At 43.1% G+C, this 22512-nt stretch overlaps 1 protein-coding gene across 1 annotated transcript in view; it reads left to right on the top strand.

Annotated features, from left to right (window-relative positions):
- Positions 1–22512, top strand: part of GUCY2D (guanylate cyclase 2D, retinal) — a 345795-nt gene that overhangs the window by 57427 nt on the left and 265856 nt on the right. The window contains exons 2-3 of the mRNA XM_078668830.1: positions 6452–6753; positions 10991–11342. Of these exons, the coding sequence (XP_078524956.1) occupies positions 6452–6753; positions 10991–11342 (654 nt within the window). The remainder of the gene's footprint in view (positions 1–6451; positions 6754–10990; positions 11343–22512) is intronic.

A 22512-nucleotide genomic window follows, 5' to 3' on the forward strand; every position in this document is an offset into this window, starting at 1 on the left:
ACTCTTGATCATGTTAGCAATAAAGGTCCAGAAGGCCCTTTTTAATATTTGTTTCGGGTCAGCTGGTAGTTGATCTGGGTTTTCCCAAAAAAGTTTCAGACCTAAGTTAGTAAACCAAGTTTTGACATGTTTAAACCACGGGATAACTTTAAGGTTATCGAGCTCCATAATTTCTTTTAGCCCATCCCTGTAATCTTGTAATTCGGGTACCCGCCACAGCCTAACCCACAGGAGCAATGGGCGTATTATAGTGTGGTGGTCTGTCCTTTTAAGGTTTAGGTCTAGTTGAAGGGGCACAAGGGGTGTGCCTCTCGGAACCCTTACCAAACTTCTCATAAAATTATTGTCCAGGACACTGAAAGTGCCCTTGGACCCAGGGCCCCAAATTTCTGCACCATAAAGCACTGCTGGCTGGACTTTGAATTTGAAAAGTTCAACCGCCGGCGACACGGCTTTACAGGTACTCAGGCTTTGTTCCCTAAGGATGGGTTTAACATTCTGGGAAAATGTCATTTTACTTCTTTCCAATTGAGCCTTCCAGGAAAATTTGGAGTCCAGTGTCACCCCTAAATATGCAAAATGGGGGACTGATTCTAGTTTTTCTCCTTTAAGGGTTAAGCAACCTTTGTCTGATTTAGTAGGGTTTAGGGCCATACATTTAGTCTTTTTCCCATTTATCTCCAGTCCCTTCTTGCTACAATATTCACTGAAAGAATTCAATAGAGCCTGGAGACCTCTTTTGGTTTGGGAAATCAAGATAGTGTCGTCTGCGAATAATAGGGAAGTTACCTTTTCGCCATTCAATTTAGGAGAATCATTTTCGCATCCCTCAAGATATGAGGGGATGTCATTCACGAAAAGGGAAAATAATGTAGGTGCCAAAACGCACCCTTGGCGAACACCACGCTCGATGGACATTTTTGGGGTTAGTTCTCCGTTAGGGCCCCAACGGATTCTCTCAAAGTTACCTCTATGAAGCTCCTTGATTTGAACTATTAAGTTGTTGGGCATCCCTACTGCACTCAATACGTCCCATAATAACTTGCGAGGCACTAAATCGAATGCTGCCCTTAAGTCGACGAATGTGACATATAATTGACCCTTTTTAATCTTAACATATTTCCAATAAAGGCAACAAAATCGGAAGATTTGATCTATTGTACTGACTTTGGATCTGAATCCAGCTTGATATCTAGTTAAAATTGCATTTTCATCCAGCCAATCATTAACACGAAGTAAAATATGTCGTGCATAGATTTTCTGGAGTGTATCCATTAAACTGATTGGACGATAGTTAGAGGGGTCCATCCTGTCTCCTTTTTTAAAAATTAAGACTATTTCGGCTCCCTTCCAACTTTCTGGAAAGTCTGGGTTATGGGAAAACTTATTGCACAGGTGATTGATATAAGGTACCCATACTTTTAGATCGTGTTTATATAAGTCTCCAGGAATCTTGTCTAACCCTGGGGCTTTACCAGATTTTATTTGGGTTATTACCAACTCTGTTTCACCTAAAGTGAAATCCAGATAATCTGTTGGAAGTACATTGCTTGGGGCATTCATATCAGTGGGGAGCTCTTCATATTTTTTATACAAGCTAGTAAAGTGGGAGACCCAGGTTTGTTCGTCCAAATAGACGTCCTTAGTCACTCTCCCTACTTGGTTTCCATTAGCTACTAGCCTCCAAAAAGCTACGTTATCACGTGATTTGGCGGCCAGCAGCATATCGGCCCATTTTTCCTCTTCCCAAGCTATTTGTGAAGCCTTTTGTACTAATTTATAATTGTTCCTAGCTGTTTTAATATCTAAGGGTACCTTGGATTTAATCGCTGTTAAAAGATCTCTTTTGGACTCCCTGCAAGCTCTATCATACCAGGGTTTGCTGTGGGATAGATTGTGTATCTGTTGCTGACTTTTTTTAGGCATTTTAGTAACTAGAAGCTTAAGAGCATCGAAATTTTTTTGGTGTAAGGTCTTAAAGTGAGTGTTGTTTTCCTCATCTGATATACGGTCTAGATATGGGCCAAATATGCATGCGAAAAGTGTGTATATTTCTGCAACAGTTTCGCCATGGTCCAATATGAGTGGCCATTTTAGCGATCGCCTGTTATTGCTAATATGGATCTCATTGATATCACCATTACTTCCTTCTAAGGACGTAGAGGAAACTATAGCCTCCAGCAGTGAGGCTTCCATTTTAAGTTCTAAAGGAAAATGGTCACTTTCTAGTCTCTCTATTACCTCAATGTCAAGGAGGTATGCCCAAGTTGGTATGGAAGCAATAACAAAATCTATATTACTTTTGTACTCTTTCCTACAAAAGGTAGGCTTCTTCACGCTGTCAGACGGTAGCCGTCCATTGCAAGCCCTAAGGCAGTATTCTGTACATATTTTGGTCATTTGAAGAACCAAAGTTGAACATTTAACTGATTTAACATTATCCATGGCGGGGATTCTATTAGCCTGGTCTTCCTCTTCAAAGATATCACCAAGACCCATGACTGGCTCATAGTTACAATTTATATCGCCGGCCACAATAATAAAATCCTCCCTGACATCCAAATGACTTAAGAAGTAATCTAGTTTGGATAAAATTGGTGATTCCCTTGTTGCGGGTGATGGCCTATTATAGATGTTTATTAAGAATAGGTTTTTCCCTTCTCGTGCAGTGATTTTTAATACTAATATGTCTGGGGAATTCACATCCACCACCTCAATTTTCACCCTTAGATATACTTTCACCCGGTTATTAAACCACCCGAGGGCCTTCCACTCCTAGATGGAATGGCACCAATTCCATAAGTTTTGTAACCCAATCTATGTGGAGTGTCGACTGTCCAGGTCTCCTGTAACATGCAGAAGTTGAAGGAATCGATATAGTTAGCCCAATCTGGGTCCCTCAGGTTTTTTGTGACTCCGGCTATGTTCCATGAGACCAGTTTGAGTGGATGCCATATTGCAACTGTCGATTCCAGAAGTACCTCTTCCACCTCCCTGCAACTAGGGAGAACCTCAAGTTGTACAACCGAAGAACCTTCTATACTACTCAGATTGTCCTGAGGTGACACCAAGACATTTAGGTGTATTTCACTCTCATCTGAGGTAGATCTATCCCTAGTTGTTAATACAGCCACAGGTAGGAGCCCTGTGTTCCCCAAATTTTCAGTTTCATTGACAGTGCCCCCAGCACTCAAAATACTTATTCCACTTTCCGTAATTTCATTAACAATACCCCCACACTCAAAATACTTATTCCACTTTCCGTAGTTTCATTAGCAATGTCCCCAACACACAGAATACTTATTCCACTTTCCACATCCCCCCCCCCCAACATTGACAGTTCTTATTCCTTTTTCCTCACCCCCGAGTGTCTTATGGCATCAGTCACAGTCATCTAGTCCACTAAATATATCGAATCTATTAGTGGTCTCTAGAGGTGTGAATGGAATTAAGTGGTTCATTCTTCTGTTGTTAACATTGAAGGGTCTGGCTGGCATATGATTCCACCCATGGGAATCAGGTGCTAACGCCAGATGGGATAGATAATTCGAGTCCCTTTCATTCTGTCTAGTTGGCGGGAACAGAGTGTATTGGGTGTTCCCAACACTCTGTATGATCGGTGGATAGCAACTAGGGTGGGTTAGAGATGTTATCTGCTGGGGTGGTTGGTGCTGAGAGGGAAATACCACTGACCTAGGATAAAAATACGTCAGTGGTCTTGGTTTTATACAGTTGTTAGTAGTGCCTGACGACCAATTTAATATAAATTGGACAGCGTTAGGATCCCTAAAGTTCACAACCACCACATCACCCTCGATGTCTTTGGGTCTGCCCCCCAGCCATTGAAGACGGCGAACGTGAACAATTTCGCCATTAATGTGATTTGCTATTGGCCAGTGTATAGTCTTAATCTTCAATTGGGCAAAACCCTCCCGCTTGTTTGGTTGCAACACAGGGACCCCAGTTAAGACTACCACAAAGGGCACTGCCTCTGGCGGTAGTTCAGGTAGAGGAGCCTGTTTAGGTCTCCCCCAGCTGGACTTAGGGCCCCCCGCCTCTATTATTGGTCTCTCCTGGGGTGTGTTTGCCGTAGCATTGGAAGATTTGCTAACTAACATAGCTGGTATTGGATCTGGTTTATTTTGTGGTTGATTGGGTGGTGGAATGAACTGGGCAGTCGTTTTGTTCCCTGTATGCTTGGAAGTAGAGGGAATCGTCAATGGGATGGAAATTGGGGCAGAGACTGGTACAACTAGAATAGATTCAGGTTGTATCGTGGTGTTATGCAGTACATTGCTAGGGGTTAAGATGGTATCAACACCCTTACTTCCCAATGCACGCTCAATTTTGCTTAGTCTAAGTTCCACTTCGATCAGCCTCTCTAGAATTGGCACGGAGTAGGTTTTAAACAAGCTTTCTAGGGTATCTAGTGTAACAAGGTCTCGATTTACTTGGGGTGCTTTATCAACCATAATAGTATCCATAATGCCCTCTTCGTCCATATGCATTTTGGGTGAAACCAATGATATAATGTTAGACCCTTCTGTATCTACTAATGGGTTGACAGCGTTGTTAACAAGAGTCTTCGTCTTTTTCCCAAAGTCAGAATTACTTAACTTTGGTTGTAGCGAATCCCCCCTTTTTCGCCGTTTCTTATAGGGAGGAGGGCCATGTACCCTGGATACAGACAAGGGATGTTTCACCCTATTTCGCGTTGTTTTGGCTAATATATGGACAGATGCCTTTGTGATGTTGGAAGTACTCTTATGGGTAATTGGAGAGGTACCAATCATAGCCAACTCGGAGGGAATGGTTAGTCTGGGTGTAATATTGTTCACTTCTGGAGGCTGAGTATCCAGAATGTGAACAATTACATTGGCTATCTGGGTATTCTCGCTGGTGGAAGCAGTAGGTAGAAGTAATGGCGACACTGCCTGATTTTTCATGCTTTCCACAGAGCGACGGCGTTCTGCTCGCCGCTCTGCCAAAGCAATTTCCAGAGGGATATCAGGGGAGGCCTTGGTAAAATAATTGTCGAGCGTTTTATTTAGCAAACCTCCCTGTTTGTCGGACATGATCAACTCAAGCTAAGCAATGTACTAAGAAACGAGACAACAGTTCGAAGTTGTCCAACAGGCCAATCTATTATCATATACAGAAATAGGGAACAACAAAGTACCAAGGGTTATGTCTGGTCCGGTCTCTACGGTTCTCGGAGGGCCTCAGAGGGCCCGCCCTTTGCCCGGGCTTAGCCCCGGGCACTCCCGCGCGCTCCCGCGCAGCAGGATGCAACGTATCTTGTAGGGTGCTTACTCTGAGTGGGTGAGTGGGCGGGGCAATGAGGGAGAGCAGCCCAGGTGGACGGGCGCGGGTTTTCCTTGGACTCTTGGGAGAGTGAGTCCACAGCCCTTTGCTCGCAGCCCTCCTGCCAAAATCCTAGGTCACAGTCGCCTTCCTGAAGATCAGCCCAAGTCCCAGGGCGAATAAATTCATATGGAAGAGGGAGGGGTCAACTAGTGATTAGATATTATATGGCACTGTTTCAAGCAGAATACTGTGGATTAAAAATCTCAGCAAAACATGTGGCCATCAGGAAATATCTTGTAGGTAGTTTGCATAGTGAAGGTCAGCAGTTCAATAATTTCACTCAACTAAGTTCATGGAATAAGACACTACTATCCCATTGAGGCAGCTCAAGGTTTCTCCTCCTGAGATAAACGTTTTATTGTATTTTCTTTTTTATCTAAGCTCTTATTTTTCACATATTTGCACGTATTCCAGAGAGTTGCAGGTCATACGCCTTTAATATATATGTGTGCTAAAATGAGCCTCTCTTTTCAAGCTTATCATCTCAATTCCCTTGCACTGGGTCTAAGTGGTCTTCAGAATAAAGCACAATCCAGCACATATTACATTTAAATCATAGGTATGCCTGACATTTAAATTTTGTGGTGAAGTCTTGGGAAGGACCATGCTTCCTGTGTGGATCAAATTTCAACAAAACTGTTTTTGCATGACTTTTTCCTGCAAATACTTTGCTTTGCACACTAATTTCCTGGAAACAGCAGAAATGTTGTTGTTATTTCTTCCACAAAACTTGCATTGAGGCCTTTCTCACCTATCTTCCCTAGAGTATTAGTTGCCACCCATTCTTTTGCCCCTCCACCTGTACATGTTGGAGTCACTGTCTTGTCGGCTGATTCATGTCTAACTTTCATGTGCAGACTAGGGTTGTTGTCTTAGGATATGAACTTTTGAGGGAATTTAAGTAGTCATTGTCCTCACTGATGCATATCTATTTGCCTTTGCTGGCTGTGCACCAGTACCTGAGTTATAATCATCCATGCTTGCTATCAGAGTACTACCTTGAGTGAAGCGTTGTCATGCCTGTAGACATATCATAGAATGTAGACACTCATGACTCTAACTCTTCTCTGTTTTCCCCAAGCAGTTATTATCCTCTGCATGCATTCCGTGCTGATTGGTGGTGAAGAGCAGAGAATCTTACTGGAGAAGGCAGACAACTTACGGATGACAGACGGCTCCTATGTTTTCCTCCCCTATGACACCTTGCACTACAGCCTCCCTTATCACCGGGTACCCTATTACCTCCTTGGAAACAACACTCATCTACGTCGCGCCTACGATGCCGTACTTACCATCACCATCGACTCAAAGGATAGGAACTTCGAAGACGCCTTCCAGGAGGCGCAGAGTAACGGCGAGATCCCATCTGAATTGAATGCGGAAGAGGTAATCAGGGATGTGGTGGGGTGATGTATCATCTGGGTAACACTGATGACAAGAGACTCCTGGGTAGCAGTATCCCATGGGTAAAGGGACATGATTGGCTGTAGCAAAGAGAAAAGTAGACATGGTTCATTCAAATTAAAGTATGAGGCACCCTGGGTTGCAGTTAAACTGTACATACAGAGGGACGGCTGTAGCCTATCAGAAAAAAGGTAAACATCTTTGTCCAATGAGGAATGAGTCTAATATGAATATAAATAGGAAAAAAACTCTAACAAGGAGAATGTGGTATTAACCAAAAGAAAACATGCAGAAACTGTTGTAGCCAGTGGTGATGCAGAATAAGCTGCTGAAATGAGAAAGGGGCCGAAGAAGGGCTCATGAAAATAAGAAAAAGAGACAGATTTGGGTGAAGATGCCTAAGTGGCCCAATTGAGTTGAAGGAGCTTAGGAGGTTTTAGCCAATAGAGAAGAGTGAGGGCAATCTATGTGAGTAATCGTATCAGTGATTGTGACCAATGGGATATAAAGCATACATCCTAAGATCAAAGTAGGAGTTTCTTTTGGAAGTGTCAAAAGAGGGATTTGTGGCACTTGCCAATCGAAACAGAGATTTAGGGCCAGATGTGCGACCTGCCAAATAGCGCCTTGCAAATTGCATTGCATTTGCGACTTGCAATTTGCAAGGTGCTATTTGGCATGTACAACAGTGTGTTTAACACTGTTTGCGATTCCCAATAGGGTCGCAAATTACGAGGCTCGTGAATAAATGAAACATTTTAGTTTCATATTTTAAGGGCAGGCAGTGGTCCCTGGGACCACTGCCTGCTCTTGAAAAATAATATTGCATGCATTTGCAAAGGGGAAGGGGTCCCCTGGGGTCTCCTTCCCGTTTGCGAATGCATTACCACCTACTTGAAGTAGGTGGTAATTTGCAAGTGTTTTGCAACTGAAATTGTGGTAGCAAAACATTGGTACATAGCTTTGCGGTTGCCTTTAGGAAGGGAACGCCCCTTCCTAATAGTGAGTCGCAAAACAGTATTTTGTGAATCACAATTTATTGGCGATTCGCAAAATCCTGTTTGTACATTGGCCCATGCTTTTTAGCATGCGCAAACGGGTCTAAGACCCGTTTGCGCACGCTAAAAAGCGTTGTACATCTGGCCCTTAGTGTCTTAAGTTAATTGGAATAAATGCTAGCTTTAACCACCCACAAGAGGGCGAGTTGTTTGCAGAATAAAGTGACAGTAGTAAGTATTCTCTTCAGAGAAATGGTGCTGGGTGCAGACAACTGGAACAGAGGCACAGTAAGAGAAGGTGAAGGAATTAGAAGTGTTTGTAGCCGATTGGGCGAGAGTTACTCAGGTAAGTATCCAGTGAAATTACTTCAACATTCCAATCAAAATGCAATGTGTCTTAATTTAAAACACGTTTCAAAGCATTGCATGTAAATGACAATTTATATTTAAATATTGCTAAAGTCTCTAAACATTTAATAATAAAAAACAACATTGATATAGTATCCAAGAGGAGAGAGAAGCTAACTGAAGCCATGAATCAATGCAGACAATGAGAAATATATTATCTGTAGTTGGATTCAGTCCATGGGAAGTGCATGTTGTATACAATGAGAAAGAAAGTCAGCATCATCATAGTGAATAAAACCAGAGACAAAAGTCACAGTAGCCAGTGGGAAATTGGGCTATTTCCAGTGCCCATTCCATGTGTGTCTCCTGGAAGCCTACACACGTTTGGCAAGGCTCTGTTTCACAACAGATATATACCTAAAGCCACCAGTGTCCAGGGAGCACCATGTATGTATATGGTATTTCTATAGCGCAAATCTAGCCAAAAAGCAGCGGAGCTCCGTACATGGTCAAAGGGAAGCATAGAGTCAACGAGTAATAAGATAAAGCTGGGCTATGGGTGTGGAATGCATTGTGATGTAGTGTTCCTTAAATAGGTGAGCCTTCAACTGTTTCCTAAATTGGAGCATGGTTGGGATGGTACGGATGGATACAGGGATGTTGTTCCAGATCCTGGGTGCATAGATGGAAAAAGCCTGCTATTGTGGTTTTGTTTTTGCACTTCTTAGTCTGCAGTCTCATGGCATCCTGAGTAAAACAAAAAAGTGATGAATGGAATGCTTGAATTAATCTCAGCCGCTGGTTATTACTCATAGACACATCCAAGTACATTGTTACTTTGCACACCATGCCACCTCAGTTTAGACCAAGCCATATGCAAATCAGTTTCAACACTGCTTCATTAAGAACAGTCCTCCCTGAATACCACAGTGCCCACAGTGCTGGTCCTCCATGAACCGGAACACAAGCAATTTAAGACCAGTGTCACCCTGGTTAGCGCTCATCATTAAGGTATAGCTTGGTGCAGTGGCACAGGGAGTGGTGTCCTGGCTGCAGGAATGTTGAGAACCATTAGAGATTGTGACTATATCTACTGTCCCTCTAGCTCGCTAGATTGTAGCTCTTGCAGGCTAGGGTGTCCTAAGCATAGCATATGTTTGTTGAGAGAGCAAGTCAGCATTAAAGATCCAGTGTAGAGTTGCAGATGCTAATTTTCTGGAGAGCACCCGGGAAAAAATAACTTCCCCTTCTTTATTATAATCTATTCAGAAGAAATGTGTGAAGTGTTTAGGGTAGCCGCCGTGGGCAAAGCCGAAGGACATCCAAGGTTTCCAGGCATCCAGCCACTTAAAAGTTAAATAAATCCTACTGTTTGTGAGTTTGGAATTGTGATGTCTTAAGAGGCTATTTTCTAGTGGTGGATATTCATTGATTTGGTGATTTGCATGGCAGTGGTCATTTTGCAGAATGAGCTCATCATGAGTGATTACTCTGTATATGTGTCACCTTAAAAAGGAAGTTGTGGTTTGCTCACTTAGAGTAATTTGATTAGCTCTAAGTGTCTGTGAACTCCGTTCTTATTTGAACATTGTTTAGATGATTGCTGCTCTCAGATCAGGCCCATCACTTCCCATATTGTACTTCCTCATCCTCAGTTTAAAAAAAATCTTGGCATGTTAGTCTGATTTGGGGTTGCTAGTTCCAATACACCCCATTAGGATGTATTGTAAAATGAGGGTTTTTCTGGAGGTCTATCAGCCGTGTGTCCTGATATGTTTTGTTAATGTCATCCAGGATCTTGGATTTGAATCTCAGCTTCATGAAGAGGTAATGGAGTGATTTGAAATGGTCTTGTGATGTCTGGCCAGTTGGGCTGGATACTCTGTAGTTTCCAAATATCTTTTTTTGGGTGTGCCGCTTAAACTGTTGAAGTATTTTTAGGCGGGAAAGCAGTCTCAGTACTCTCCTGAGTTCATGTGTGGTGAGTTCCTGTTATTGACTGCTACTTAGATCTGAAGGACTAGAGGAGTGAACTGAACTGCACGGATTGTTACTTCAGAGAATTTAATGTTGAGGGATCAAGGTTGCAAATGGCCCATATGTTCTGAAAATGTTTGGTACAGCACACAGTGATGTGCCGATCATGTTTTTCACTGCTGACGCAGTGGAGTCGCTTCCAATTTGTTGATGCGGTATATTGGATGAAATATGTTCTAGTGGGTGGGACATGGGTTAGATTGGGAAATGCAGTCTAGTGAAAGATAGCTGCTATAACAAGAATATGTTTAGTCTGGCAGAGGAGGTGTGGTTGAGTGGAGAGGGTGTCTGCAGATGGAGTAGATCTGTTTTAGTGGAGGTGGTGTGGTCCAAGAGAGGAAGAGTGATGTAGCGACGTTGTAGTCAAGTCGGAAACATGATTCAATGAAATAAGTGGAATGTAGTGGAAAATGTATGCTAAGAATGAAATTATGTGGGCAAATGGAGGAGATTGGGTTTTATTACAGCAAATATTACAATATTACATACTGAATAAGTAGTTTAGGGTTACAAATAAGGTCCAGTCGAGGAGTTTCTGTCTAGTAAATGAGATGTTGTCCATTGAGTGAAATTGTATTAAGTAGTGATGTAGACTACTAGTGAAAATTTGTTTTTTGTGGAAGAAACTTGGTTACTGGCTCAGTTGTCAAATGTGAAATCAGTAGACCCTCATTCTAATCCCTACTTTCCCACTTATCCAGATTGTGTGCTGTAGGGTAAAGGGTATGTACTGTATGTGAACATTAATCAGTGTCCACTGTGTTTGGGTTCCCTGTATATTGTAGATGGTCCTAGAGTAAATACTGTTTTTGGTAATTGAATTTTGTTTTCCCCAGGTCTCTCCCCTCTTTGGTACCATCTATACATCAATTTACTTCCTAGCCAAGGCTGTGGAGGGTGCCCGGGTGCAGGGCAAATGGGTGATGGGCTCCAGCATTGCTCAACATGCCCCCAACATGTTTGTTGAGGGCTTCAACTACAATGTGACATCTGACGAGGATGGTGACCCGCTGACTAACTATATACTGCTGGACACCGATGGCCGGGATCGCTATCTCCGACCGACCCATTTCATCGACCTTGCCAGGGGAATGCTCACTTACACAGATGACATCCACTTCCCTTACAGCTTCGCTCCTGGCACCGACTCCAACTGCTGGTTTGAACCCAGCATGATCTGCACTGGAGGTACGTGAGTAGCCGATAATCATCTCACACAGACCTAACAAGTGTCTACTATTAACAACAAAAAGCCATTTGAAGAGGTGTGATGACCCTCTAGATTTTTCAACAGGGGTGCCTTTGAGCTGGAAGATCTGCCTTTTTCCGTGAGATGCGGGGGGGGGCTTCCTAATGCACTAAGTATAGAGGTTCTACTTGCCACGCACTCCTAGGCTGCCACAGCTAGAGTAAGTGGTGCAGATATAAGTAACTGCAGTATTCCCTTCAGTAAACGTTGGCATCCAGAGTGTTATTGCCCTAAATAGGGAGTAAATCTCAACGTAAGACATACTCTGAAACCTCTGCAACCTATTAACCGGCAGGGAGCTACTGATGACAGCCTTCAGCCACCCCTTACCAGAGCTAACTTTCAACCGGCTGTAAAATCTTTTTTTTTTTTTTTAGTCTGTCACCATTTTCCTTTACCTGCTCTTGCTTGAACCCCCTGGGAACCAATCTGATCTGTGTTGGAGGGAGACGGGGCCTAGTGTGCCCACACATTTTGTGCAGCCGGTTGGATCTTGAACAGAATGGATTAATCACCTGCAAATGTGGGCAAAACACAGTAGCAGGTTTGCCCTAATATCCAGAGTCCGGTTATTATCAGCAAAGACCAGTTGGGATGTCATAGAATGGCTGTCATGCAGTATCATCTCACAACACAAAGGGCATTGTTTTGTGTGTTAAGAGTGCTTGGCTCATTGTTTCTGTCTGGGAGGTCCTGCAGAAGCATGATGGGGTCATGGAGATGCATGGGAATATAGGCATAAGGCGACACAGTGTTTAGGGATATTTACTATTTTCAACACTGAGGAAATGTGTACAATTTATTTTCGTATGTCTAAGATGAGAAAGTTACATAGGAAAATTCCCTACCTTTGGTAACATTGGTTGACAAGGATACTGAATTTGATGTGTTTTATCTTTCTTATATAACGCTTCATCGAGGCAGTGCCTTTAGGACTTCCTACGATGTCCCAGTGCACCCGGGATGTTTTGCACAGGCCCTGGCCATATCTAGTGCCAAATATTTGCTGGGCACCATCAAGTCAATAGATACCATGGGTACAGGTCCTGGGTACAGGGCATGAATTGGGTGTAGGAGGATGTCATGGTTGTATTTGTGACTATACGTTACAAATGTCAGTGTTTTTAAAGGTTTTGAATCATAAAGATGTTTTCCAACTGAATGTACATGACATGTCTGGTTATTGTTACTGGACAGGCTGGTAGGTTTTCGAGGAATAAATTTTACTGAAATTGTGTCAGGACATTTATTTCCCTTCATTTGCAACAATGATATCACTGTGTATTGCACATTTCAGTCAGTGGTAAGCCTCATAATTAGTATACTATACTGCAATATACAACTGTGTTCGTTAGTACTGCTTTGAATATACATTTTCCCACTTTGAAAAAAAACATGCAGTATTAAAAAAGAAAATCATAACAGAAAATATGTAAAATAGTTGATGACATTTACAAACCACTTAGCCTCATTAAAGTTACCTGTAATTCATCCTCTTGCATCCCCCTCTGTCTCTCTCTTTCTTTCTTTCTTTCTCTATCTATCTACCTATCTATCTATCTATCTATCTACCTATCTATCTATCTATCGTTATAGGGGAGCATGCGCAAAATGTTACCGTATAATGATATAATGTTGCCATCAATTGGTTCAGGTGCTAAGATGCCAATGTTGGACAATTTTACTTTACCCATTATGTATTTATATATTACAAGGTTATCTTGGGGTAGTTGGCTTGAAAGCGCTGCTCTCTACAAAGCGCATATAACAGTGGGCACTGACTGGAATTAAAATGCTTATGTTTTGTTGATCTTTCATGAACAATTGTTTGATAAAACAAAAATGAGGCCCAGAGGATTTATGTCATTCTATAGCTGCAGTGTTAACCCCACAAATATGGTTTTCCCATAATTTTCTACTTAATAATAATTGTTAATTAGTAGTTTTCACATTGAATATAGTTTCTAGGTCAAATGGATGAAAATAATATATTTAGAGCATGTCCCATATAATTTGAGTGTGTGAGGGGTAAGGGGGGGCTACCGCATAATTTGGGCGTCCATGCTGCACAATGCTAGTAGCCCTGACGATGATAAAACTCTGCAGAGTGGTTTGGGGATGGCATTATGATGATGAAATCCATATTGCATGTTGAACCGCAAACTAGGGGGTATATTATCAAGGGGTTTATCTCCGCTTTTTTGGCTTTAAAAGCCAAGAAAGCGGAGATAAAATGATCTCCCTATTACCAAGCTGTCGCTAACACCAGTTAGTGACAGCTAATAGGAGATAGCGACCATCTTGGGCCCCGCTTTGCATGTCAGTGATATTTATCACTAATGACATGCAAAGTGGGCGTGCCAAGATGTTAGCGACTGGAAACAGTCGCTAACATCGCTATCTCCTATTACCAACTTTTGGAGATATTCGCGCTAAGCGCGAATATCTCCAAAAGCTAACACCTGCCCTGAGCAGTTCTTCACCATGTTATCCAATGGGAGGTGGATAACATGGCTAAGAGCATTTGCTCGATAATGCATGAATATCGCTGACTTTTCAGCGATATTCATGCATTGCGGCCGTTTTTTATCGCATTTGCGATAAACCTTGCTAATAGCAAGGTTTATCTGCGATAAAAATCGCCGATGTGCGGCGATAATTTTTGCCTCTAAACAAGTTAGAGACAAAAATTATCGCTAGTTGGTAATATGCCCCTATGTTTCTTATTTCATAGTTCGCTGTGAAGAATGGATTTTTATACCACTAAATTTTTCCAAAATGTGTTACAAGCACCCAAATATCTATCTATCTATCTATCTATCTATCTATCTATCTATCTATCTATCTATCTATCTATCTATCTATCTATCTATCTATCTATCTATCTATCTATCTATCTATCTATCTATCTTATCTATCTATCTTATCTATCTTATCTATCTATCTATCTATCTATCTATCTATCTATCTATCTATCTATCTATCTATCTATCTATCTATCTATCTATCTATCTATCTATCTATCTTATCTATCTATCTTATCTATCTATCTATCTATCTATCTATCTATCTATCTATCTATCTATCTATCTATCTATCTATCTATCTGTCTGTCTGTCTGTCTGTCTGTCTGTCTGTCTGTCTGTCTGTCTATACATATAGAGATCTACATAAATATAAATAAAAAACACAATGGCTGTCTCTACTGGTTATTTATAGGTAAGTCAGATGTTCCATAGCTAGAGTTTTTTTTTGTTATTCTAATAACATTGGCTCACTCTGACCATTTTTGCACTCTATAGGCAGGATGCCTTGTCAGAGTCAGGGAAACAATGTCTTTAACGTTTTGCTCCCGTCGCAGGCTGGAGAAAAGAGGAAGGAGCACAAACGGAATGGTTACAGGCTTGAGCGCGGCTCCAGATGACAGGGGCTGTTTTGGACCTGGTCCTCTCTGCAGGGTCATCCCAAAACGTTTTTGTCTTCCTTCTCCTTCTTTTTGCTGAATTTGTTTCGGTTGGCCTCAGGACTCTGTGCGCTTTACCACTGCTAACCAGTGTTAGTACTTGTACTCACTCCCCTAAATATGGTTTTATTGGTACATACCTAATTGGCATATTTAATTCAGTTATAAGTCCCTTCTAGGGTGGTATACCATTTACCTGTAAATTAAATGCAAACATTGGGCCTGCAGCACTTATTGTGCCACCCGCTTATGTAGCACTATCAAACATGACCCAGTCCTGCCATTGTAGCCTGAGTGCAGTGTGACACTTCCATGCTTACTTGGCATTTAAAAAAAACCCTTTCCAAGCCTTAAACTCCCCTTTTATTACATATAAGCCCCCCCAAAGGTAGGCCTTAGGTAGCCCATAAGGCAGGGTGGTGTGTAATTAAACCATTGGATATGTACATTTGAGTTTTACATGTCCTGACAGTGAAAAACTCCCAAATGTGTTTTTTTACTACTGTGAGGCGTACCCCTCCCATAGGGCAGGGGTTTCCCTTTTCATTTAATAAGTTGTAATTTCTAATAGAGAGAAAGTAGATATGTCATGCTTGGTATCTATGAAATTGTAATTATAAACTCTCTTAAATAGTAAAGTTGTATTTTTCAATACAATTTTGAAAATGCCACTTTTAGAAAGTTGGCATTTTCCTGTCCTTAGCCCTTTTGTGCCTGTAGGCTGGCCTGGGTTAAATGACTGGGTGTAATTGACAGTTAGACTGTGTTAATTACTCCCAGACATTCACACAATGGAGGGATTAGGTGTGCATGGATACGCAATCTGCTTGCAGGATGGGGTGGAGCTGAGCACAGCCCCACTTACACCTGAATAAGCATGGGCGGATTTTGCGAATTGGCAATCCGCGAACTTGCGTATTTACAGATTCGCAATCCGCAAAATCCACGAACTCTCGCGAATTTTTAATTTTTTTTGTGTTCGCAAGGGTTTCTGCCAGTTCGCGAGGGTTGTGTACCAGTTCGCAATTGCGAACTTACTTGTCGGCTCGCAAAGGCCGCGACTATGTTGTTTCTACGTCTGGTTCATCATCACATGTTCACAGCACCCTCTGTTTTACCACTGCCACCCTCTGGTACACCCATGCCACCCTCTGGTACATCACTGCCACCCTCTGGTTGGTTTATCACTGTAGATTATGGGGGTGAAAAAAAGCAAGCACACCTGCCCTGCTTCAACTGACATGAATTAATTTAGGGTTGATTAATGTGTCACTGAATTTAAACATCCAGTCTGGCTGGCACCTGCTTCCTTATCTGTAATTTGCTTTCTGTTGCAGTGCAATTTTTTTTCACAGGACCTTTGTGGCCTACTTGTAGCTATTCTCTGAGCCTGCTGTGAGGGTCAGAGCAGGGTCATAGAATAGTTGCAAGTAGGCAACTGAACTCTGAAGGGGCCCCTCAGGAAGCACTACAGGGAATGGTTACTAATGATAAGATTGAACTTTTGCACCTGCTGAGTGCTTTCAGTTTTGTCTGTAATTGCTTTCTGTTGCAGTGTAATTTTTTTAACAGGACCTTTGTTGTATACTTGTAGCTATTCTCTGAGCCTGCTGTGAGGGTCAGAGCAGGGTCATAGAATAGTTGCAAGTAGGCAAATGAACTCTGAAGGGGCCCCTCAGGAAGCACTACAGGGAATGGTTACTAATGATAAGATTGTTTTGCACCTGCTGAGTGCTTTCAGTTTTGGAAAAATCCAAATATCCAGCAGCATCCACAAAAAGTAATCCTTCCAGGTCAAGATCCAAATCAAAGTGACCAGCACATGAAGAAAGCACTGGGAGGAGCCTGCTGGACAGGAACAGGAAGTTGGAGACTGTGGGGCACTTCCTTCCTCCCACCCCCCCCCCCCCCCAAAATGGACTCCTTGCAAAGAAAAAGTGCAGGCAAATGTCAACCTGAGGAGTTATTCTGATAAAAATCATAATTTTCAAGGTTTATGCTGCCTGCTGGTGGATTTCTTGTGCGAAATTGCAAATTTTGCAATCTCGCAATTGCGAGATTGTCGCTGCCCGCCGCATCTACGTGTTCGCAAGTGTTTACTCCCGCGAAATTGTATAGTATTCTAGTTGGCAAGTGCGACCAAGCAAAAAATCCGCTTCGCACGGATTTTACGAATTTTCGGCAAGTTCGCGAGAGTTCGCGGATTGCGAATTTGCCGAAAATCCACAAAATCCGCGAGCGGAACGGATTTTACGCTCATGCTTACACCTGAATAGCCTGTGCCTAGCTACCCTGTATTATTACTGCAGCCAACTTGGAGCAAGGACAGGGGAGTCAGGAAATTACAAACACTTCAAAGAACCTTTCCAGAAGCTTCTCCGACCTTCCAGAAGTAGGAAACTATGATATAGAGATAGGACCTTCAGACCCATTCTACTGATGTGACCTGCAATGCACTCTGCCAGACTGCTGCTGTGCCTGGAATGACTGTCCAGCTGAATGGATCCTGCCTTGAACCCTCAGAGGCCAGACCTGCTGTTGAGCCCTACATCTACACCTGCATCCAGGACTACCAGAAGTGACTTCAAGGGCTAATTTGTTTGCCTCCTGTTCAGAGCCACAGGGATATAACAGATTCCCACTATCTTGGGACCACATCTGGACCCAGACTGAGTGAGCCCTGAGCCCCTAAGGGGTGTCCTATCAGTCCTGGACCCTTGGTTGTAATGCTAAAGGTGTCCAGATGGCCATTTTCCAAAACTAAGGACTTAGACAAAATGTTGCCAAAATGTGCTCTGCGAACCAGGAGTAGCCTGGGATCCACCTGCTCACCTACCTACCAGAGGTGCATCGCCGGTCGGATTGATTTCACGACTTCTCCCACTACATTCTTCTCCACAGCAGCAAATCTGTTTCAGTGGTCCTTCGCCAATGGAGTATCCGACCTCATGGAACTGTCTTCGGCTATAGCCTCCTGCCTCTTCCCGCTGGAGTTTTTCAACTTCCATTTAGAAAAACTAGTCTGAACATGGAATTCTTCTTGACCCAAGGCCATCTGATGATGATGCTCCCTTTTCGAATATTTCCGGCAGCCTTATCCCACTGAACTTTAGCTTTCTGGACATTTTTCTTCAGAAATGTTTCTAAGTCTGAAGGTTAGTGCTTATCAGGCTCAATCCACTTCTTGGATCTGAAGCCCGCTCCATCATGGTTGGCCTTTACTTTGACCCAGTCTCGCATGGTTTGATGTCCGCGGTTTGTGCTTTGATCTTTTAGGCACCAGTTTGAACCTTAAACTTTAAAAAATCATAACTCTGGTTCTTATTATTGGATATTTGTTGTTTTTGGGTCAAATCATACATCATAATTTTCTCTAGTTTCCTAAATTGGTTTGGGATTTTTCTTGTATTGTGTACTCACCTTATTACTGTTTGTGTGCTGCATAAATACTTTACACATTGCCTCTAAGTTAAGCCTGACTGGTTTGCGGGCCAAACTACCCTGGGTTAAGCACAAGTTAATTTAGTGACTTTTTGTTATTTAGCCTGCCTGGAGTGTGGCTCTTGCTTGAGAAGGGCTAACACCCCAGGCAGCCAGCAACCCAATTTCTCACTGACTATGTGTGAGGAGCTGTCGGGACCTTGCGGTCCTTAGGGCTCCCCCGCTGCAGAGCTCCAACAAAATATAAATCTGTGGGTATCCCTGGTAGGACCGGGACACCCCCAAAAAGTAAATAAGGTTCAACAAGCAAAAATAAATTAACTTCTAATTTAGATATATTTTTTCTTGCTTTATGGTGCCATAATCTACGCTGGAGCACCACCAACATGTTACAAAAGTGTTGTGATGACTGCAGGGAGTGCAGCAGTCCCTCACAAATAATTCATTAAAATTAGCCCTATGTTTAATGGGGCATATATAGCAGGACCCCATGAAAAGTTTATGGTGCTTCTTAGCATTTCCAGAGTTGGAGCTTTTTCTTTTCAGCTAAAGAAGGCATAGACTCCTTGTGGTTGATTTTATGACTGTATCATATGTCCTAAGGAGTGTAAAAGAAAGAGTCCTGCAGAGTTTACTGTTCTTAACAAAGCCAATATCCTTTCATAAAGTCAATGGGTTTGCCTTCATATATTGATGTGGTCACCCTTGACAAAGCCAATAGGATTGTTTTCATATAAAGATGTGGTGGTCCCTTGACAAAGCCAATAGGTTTACCTTGTATAATGATGTAGTCATCCCCTGACAAAGCTAAAAGGCCTGCTTTTATATACTGCTGAGGTGATCCCTTGATATGACACCCCTTTAAATTGTGATGAGTGTTCTCTTTGGTTGCCTGTGCATGGCATCGTGAGGGAGGGGAGTGTTGGCCGCCCCTGATTAGGTTGGGTGAGGGGCCTGCTACCATAGACCCGTGACGTTATAATTAGGTATGGTAGTAAGATGATACTTTGTGTAAAAAAAATAAAACTAGAAAGTACCTGAAAAAACAAAGGTTAAGTATTGTTAGGGATGGTAATATTATGTTACTTTATATTTAAAAAAAACTTTAATATTCACGGAAAAAAGGAAAGATTAAAGTGACGTTATGTGAAATTGGGTTGTTGATTGAAGGGATGAAATATGATTCAAGCAACAACCACAATTTTCATCAGGTTGAAGCACAAGAAGTCACTAAATTAACCTGGGCTTTACCCTTGGTAGCATGGTACGAAAGCAATCAGGCTAAACTTAAAGGAAATGTGTAAAGTATTCATGCAGCACTTAAACAATGCTGAAGAGAAAAATAAAGAAAAATCACACACTCCTGCACTTCTCTATTATTAAGCCCCCGGGTGGGCCAGGTCTGGGGGACATGAGGGCACTGTTATATTAAAGAAATGGGAGGTCTCGCAGACCCCTTTGGGTACCTTCACCTGCTCGGGGTTATTTAAATTTGTAATGGGGGAGCCTCACGGACCCCCATGGGCCCTGGGGATCACCACATGCCCGGACCAAATTCATTTTTAGGTCTCAGCCTTGGATGGCTGCGCAGACATGCGCAGTCTTGCTGGCGAGATTTAATGACATAAAGAGAATATCACTAGCAAGGTTAAGCCCCGCCCCTCTTCTCCATTGGCTGGCTTCCTAAACGGTGGCCAGCCATTGGAGAAGAGGTTCTAGTGACATTCTTCTTTCTCTTTAAGCCCGTCCTTTTCAGATTGGGTTCCTTGACTTACTGCTGGAGTAAAAGAAAAGGTTTCTTATCTTCTGTATGGGTCCAGATGGCTCCATAAAGAAGATAAGGAACCTTTTACCACAGCATGAAGTCAGGCCGCCCAGTCTGAAAAGGACGGGCTTAAAGACAAATGTGCCGCCACACCGCTTGGGTTTACCAATGTTTGTTGTGAGTTTCAGTGCCTGCACTGTTGAATGCTCCCTGCCTTAACGCCTAGTCTGCTTTACCAACATCCCCGCCCTACACTCTCACACTCCGTGCCTGCACTGTTGAATTCTCCCTGCCTAAACGCCTAGTCTGCCCTAGCGAACACCTCCGTCCAACACTACTACACACCTGTGGCTGTACCAAATATCCCCGTCTTGTTTTTAGAGCTCTCTCAGCTCCGTTTACACTTTGAAATAAACGGACTGGGGTTGCCCAAGATCACAACGTGTCGCAGAGGCTCGCCATGTGTCCTCGACGCCACGCAGTAGGAGCCCCGTTGGTGGTGTGATACGCGAGTAACTACTTTTAAGCGCCGTGAAGCCCCTCCCCATCCTCATAGAGGAGCTTCCATGGCCCAGTCCATATATCCATAGGATAAGGCTGCCGAGGGGCACTAGCATCCCCCTGAGGGTAAGAATAGCGCCCTCCCATGAGATCTCACTGCCTCTCCCGCCAAAAACTGGGCGATGCCCTCCACCTACCACCCACCCCCTGTACACCCTGTCACACCGGCAGCCCCAAGAACGCCCACCGCCGCAGGCTCCCCGCCCTCCCTTCCAGGCAGCGGCGCTTTATTGTAGCACCTGGAAGCAGGGCGCTCTTCAGTACACACTCCCCAATTACTGCACGCGCCGTCCAGCTTCACTTTGGAAGGGGCACAAGACAAAAAGGTAAATTGTAAAACTGAATTTTTATTCAGCTGGAGCCTATCAACAAAAGAAATAAAACACATCATAGCAATACTAATAAAATGCTGCTAATATTAACATGATATTAGAGCACTGGTAAGTTAGAAGCAATTTCTTCGTAATTCTGGCATTGTCTGGGGAGTCTTAGCACTAGTAGCATCAATGTACTTGTTACTTCTATGATTAGTGAACTTTATTAGTAGTATAATGAGTAGGGCATTAATATTAATATATATGGAACGGCAGCATTTAATAATCAGTTTAACGTTGTTGGTATAATGATAATGAGATGGATTGGCAACAAATTACCTGCTAACCGACACTTATTTTATCAACCCCAGAGGATGAGAGGCTGAGCGGGAACCCATCATCAGCAGGACCACCAACCCGCCATGCCGCCATACCCTATATCATATGATGTAATGCATATGGGATTATACACTATACTGATCTGATCTAAAAAAGCTTCCTGCCAATGAAGAAAGCTTTGGATAAAAAAAATAGTGCTTTCTTATGACACCCACATAGAAGTCTGATCCCACATGTGCTCCCGTTCATTTTACAATGGCTTTTGGCCCACAAAGTGTTAGGTGGCGCACAAACGCGTCCTATAGTGGAAATAATTATTTACACATTTTATACATGCATTCACTCGTTTGGAAGGCTGGGCCTGTGTGTTGCAATATTTTGCACACACCACAAGTCACATAACCTCTTTTTACGTAAACTGCAGGTGCGTCACTCTTTGCAATAGTGCTCCTTTCCTCTACCTCGAGGGGCAGGGGCTGAAAGGATGAGCCCGTTCTGTCAGGGTTCGAAGTGCAGACACACCCGTCACTTGCTGCTTACACACAATTCCCTTCAGCGGGCGCATTAATCCACTCAGCAGTCTTGCCGCCTACAACTACTTTATGGTTTCAATTTTAAGCTTACAGGAAGCTCCGGTGATTGGCCTTGGATGTGCATTGCAGAGTCACAAGCCCTGGGGAGTTCTGCACTTTGAAGGGTTTCGGTTATTTAATAATGTATTTTATGTTAAGTGCTTTCACCAGCCCCTGGCGTCACCCTTCAGCACAGTACGGGAAATTAAAAACGCCGGGCCTTCCTAATGTGTGTGGCTCTGTGTGGCTCTGTGTGAGTGGCTCTGTGTGCGTGTGTGGCTCTGTGTGTGTTTGTGTGTCTGTGTGTGTGGCTCTGTGTGTGTGGCTCTGTGTGTATGTGTGGCTCTGTGTGTGTGTGTGTGTGTGGCTCTGTGTGTGTGTGGCTCTGTGTGTGTGTGTGGCTGTGTGTGTGTGGCTCTGTGTGTGTGGCTCTGTGTGTGTGGCTCTGTGTATGTGTGGCTCTGTGTGTGTGGCTCTGTGTGTGTGTGTGTGTGTGGCTCTGTGTGTGTGTCTCTGTGTGTGTGTGTGGCTCTGTGTGTGTGTGTGTGTGTGTGGCTCTGTGTGTGTGTGGCTCTGTGTGTATGTGTGGCTATGTGTGTGTGTGTGTGGCTCTGTGTGTGTGGCTTTGTGTGTGTGGCTCTTTGTGTATGTGTG

The sequence above is a fragment of the Lissotriton helveticus genome, chromosome 12 (genome assembly GCF_964261635.1).
Source record: "Lissotriton helveticus chromosome 12, aLisHel1.1, whole genome shotgun sequence".
Lineage (NCBI taxonomy): Eukaryota > Metazoa > Chordata > Amphibia > Caudata > Salamandridae > Lissotriton > Lissotriton helveticus.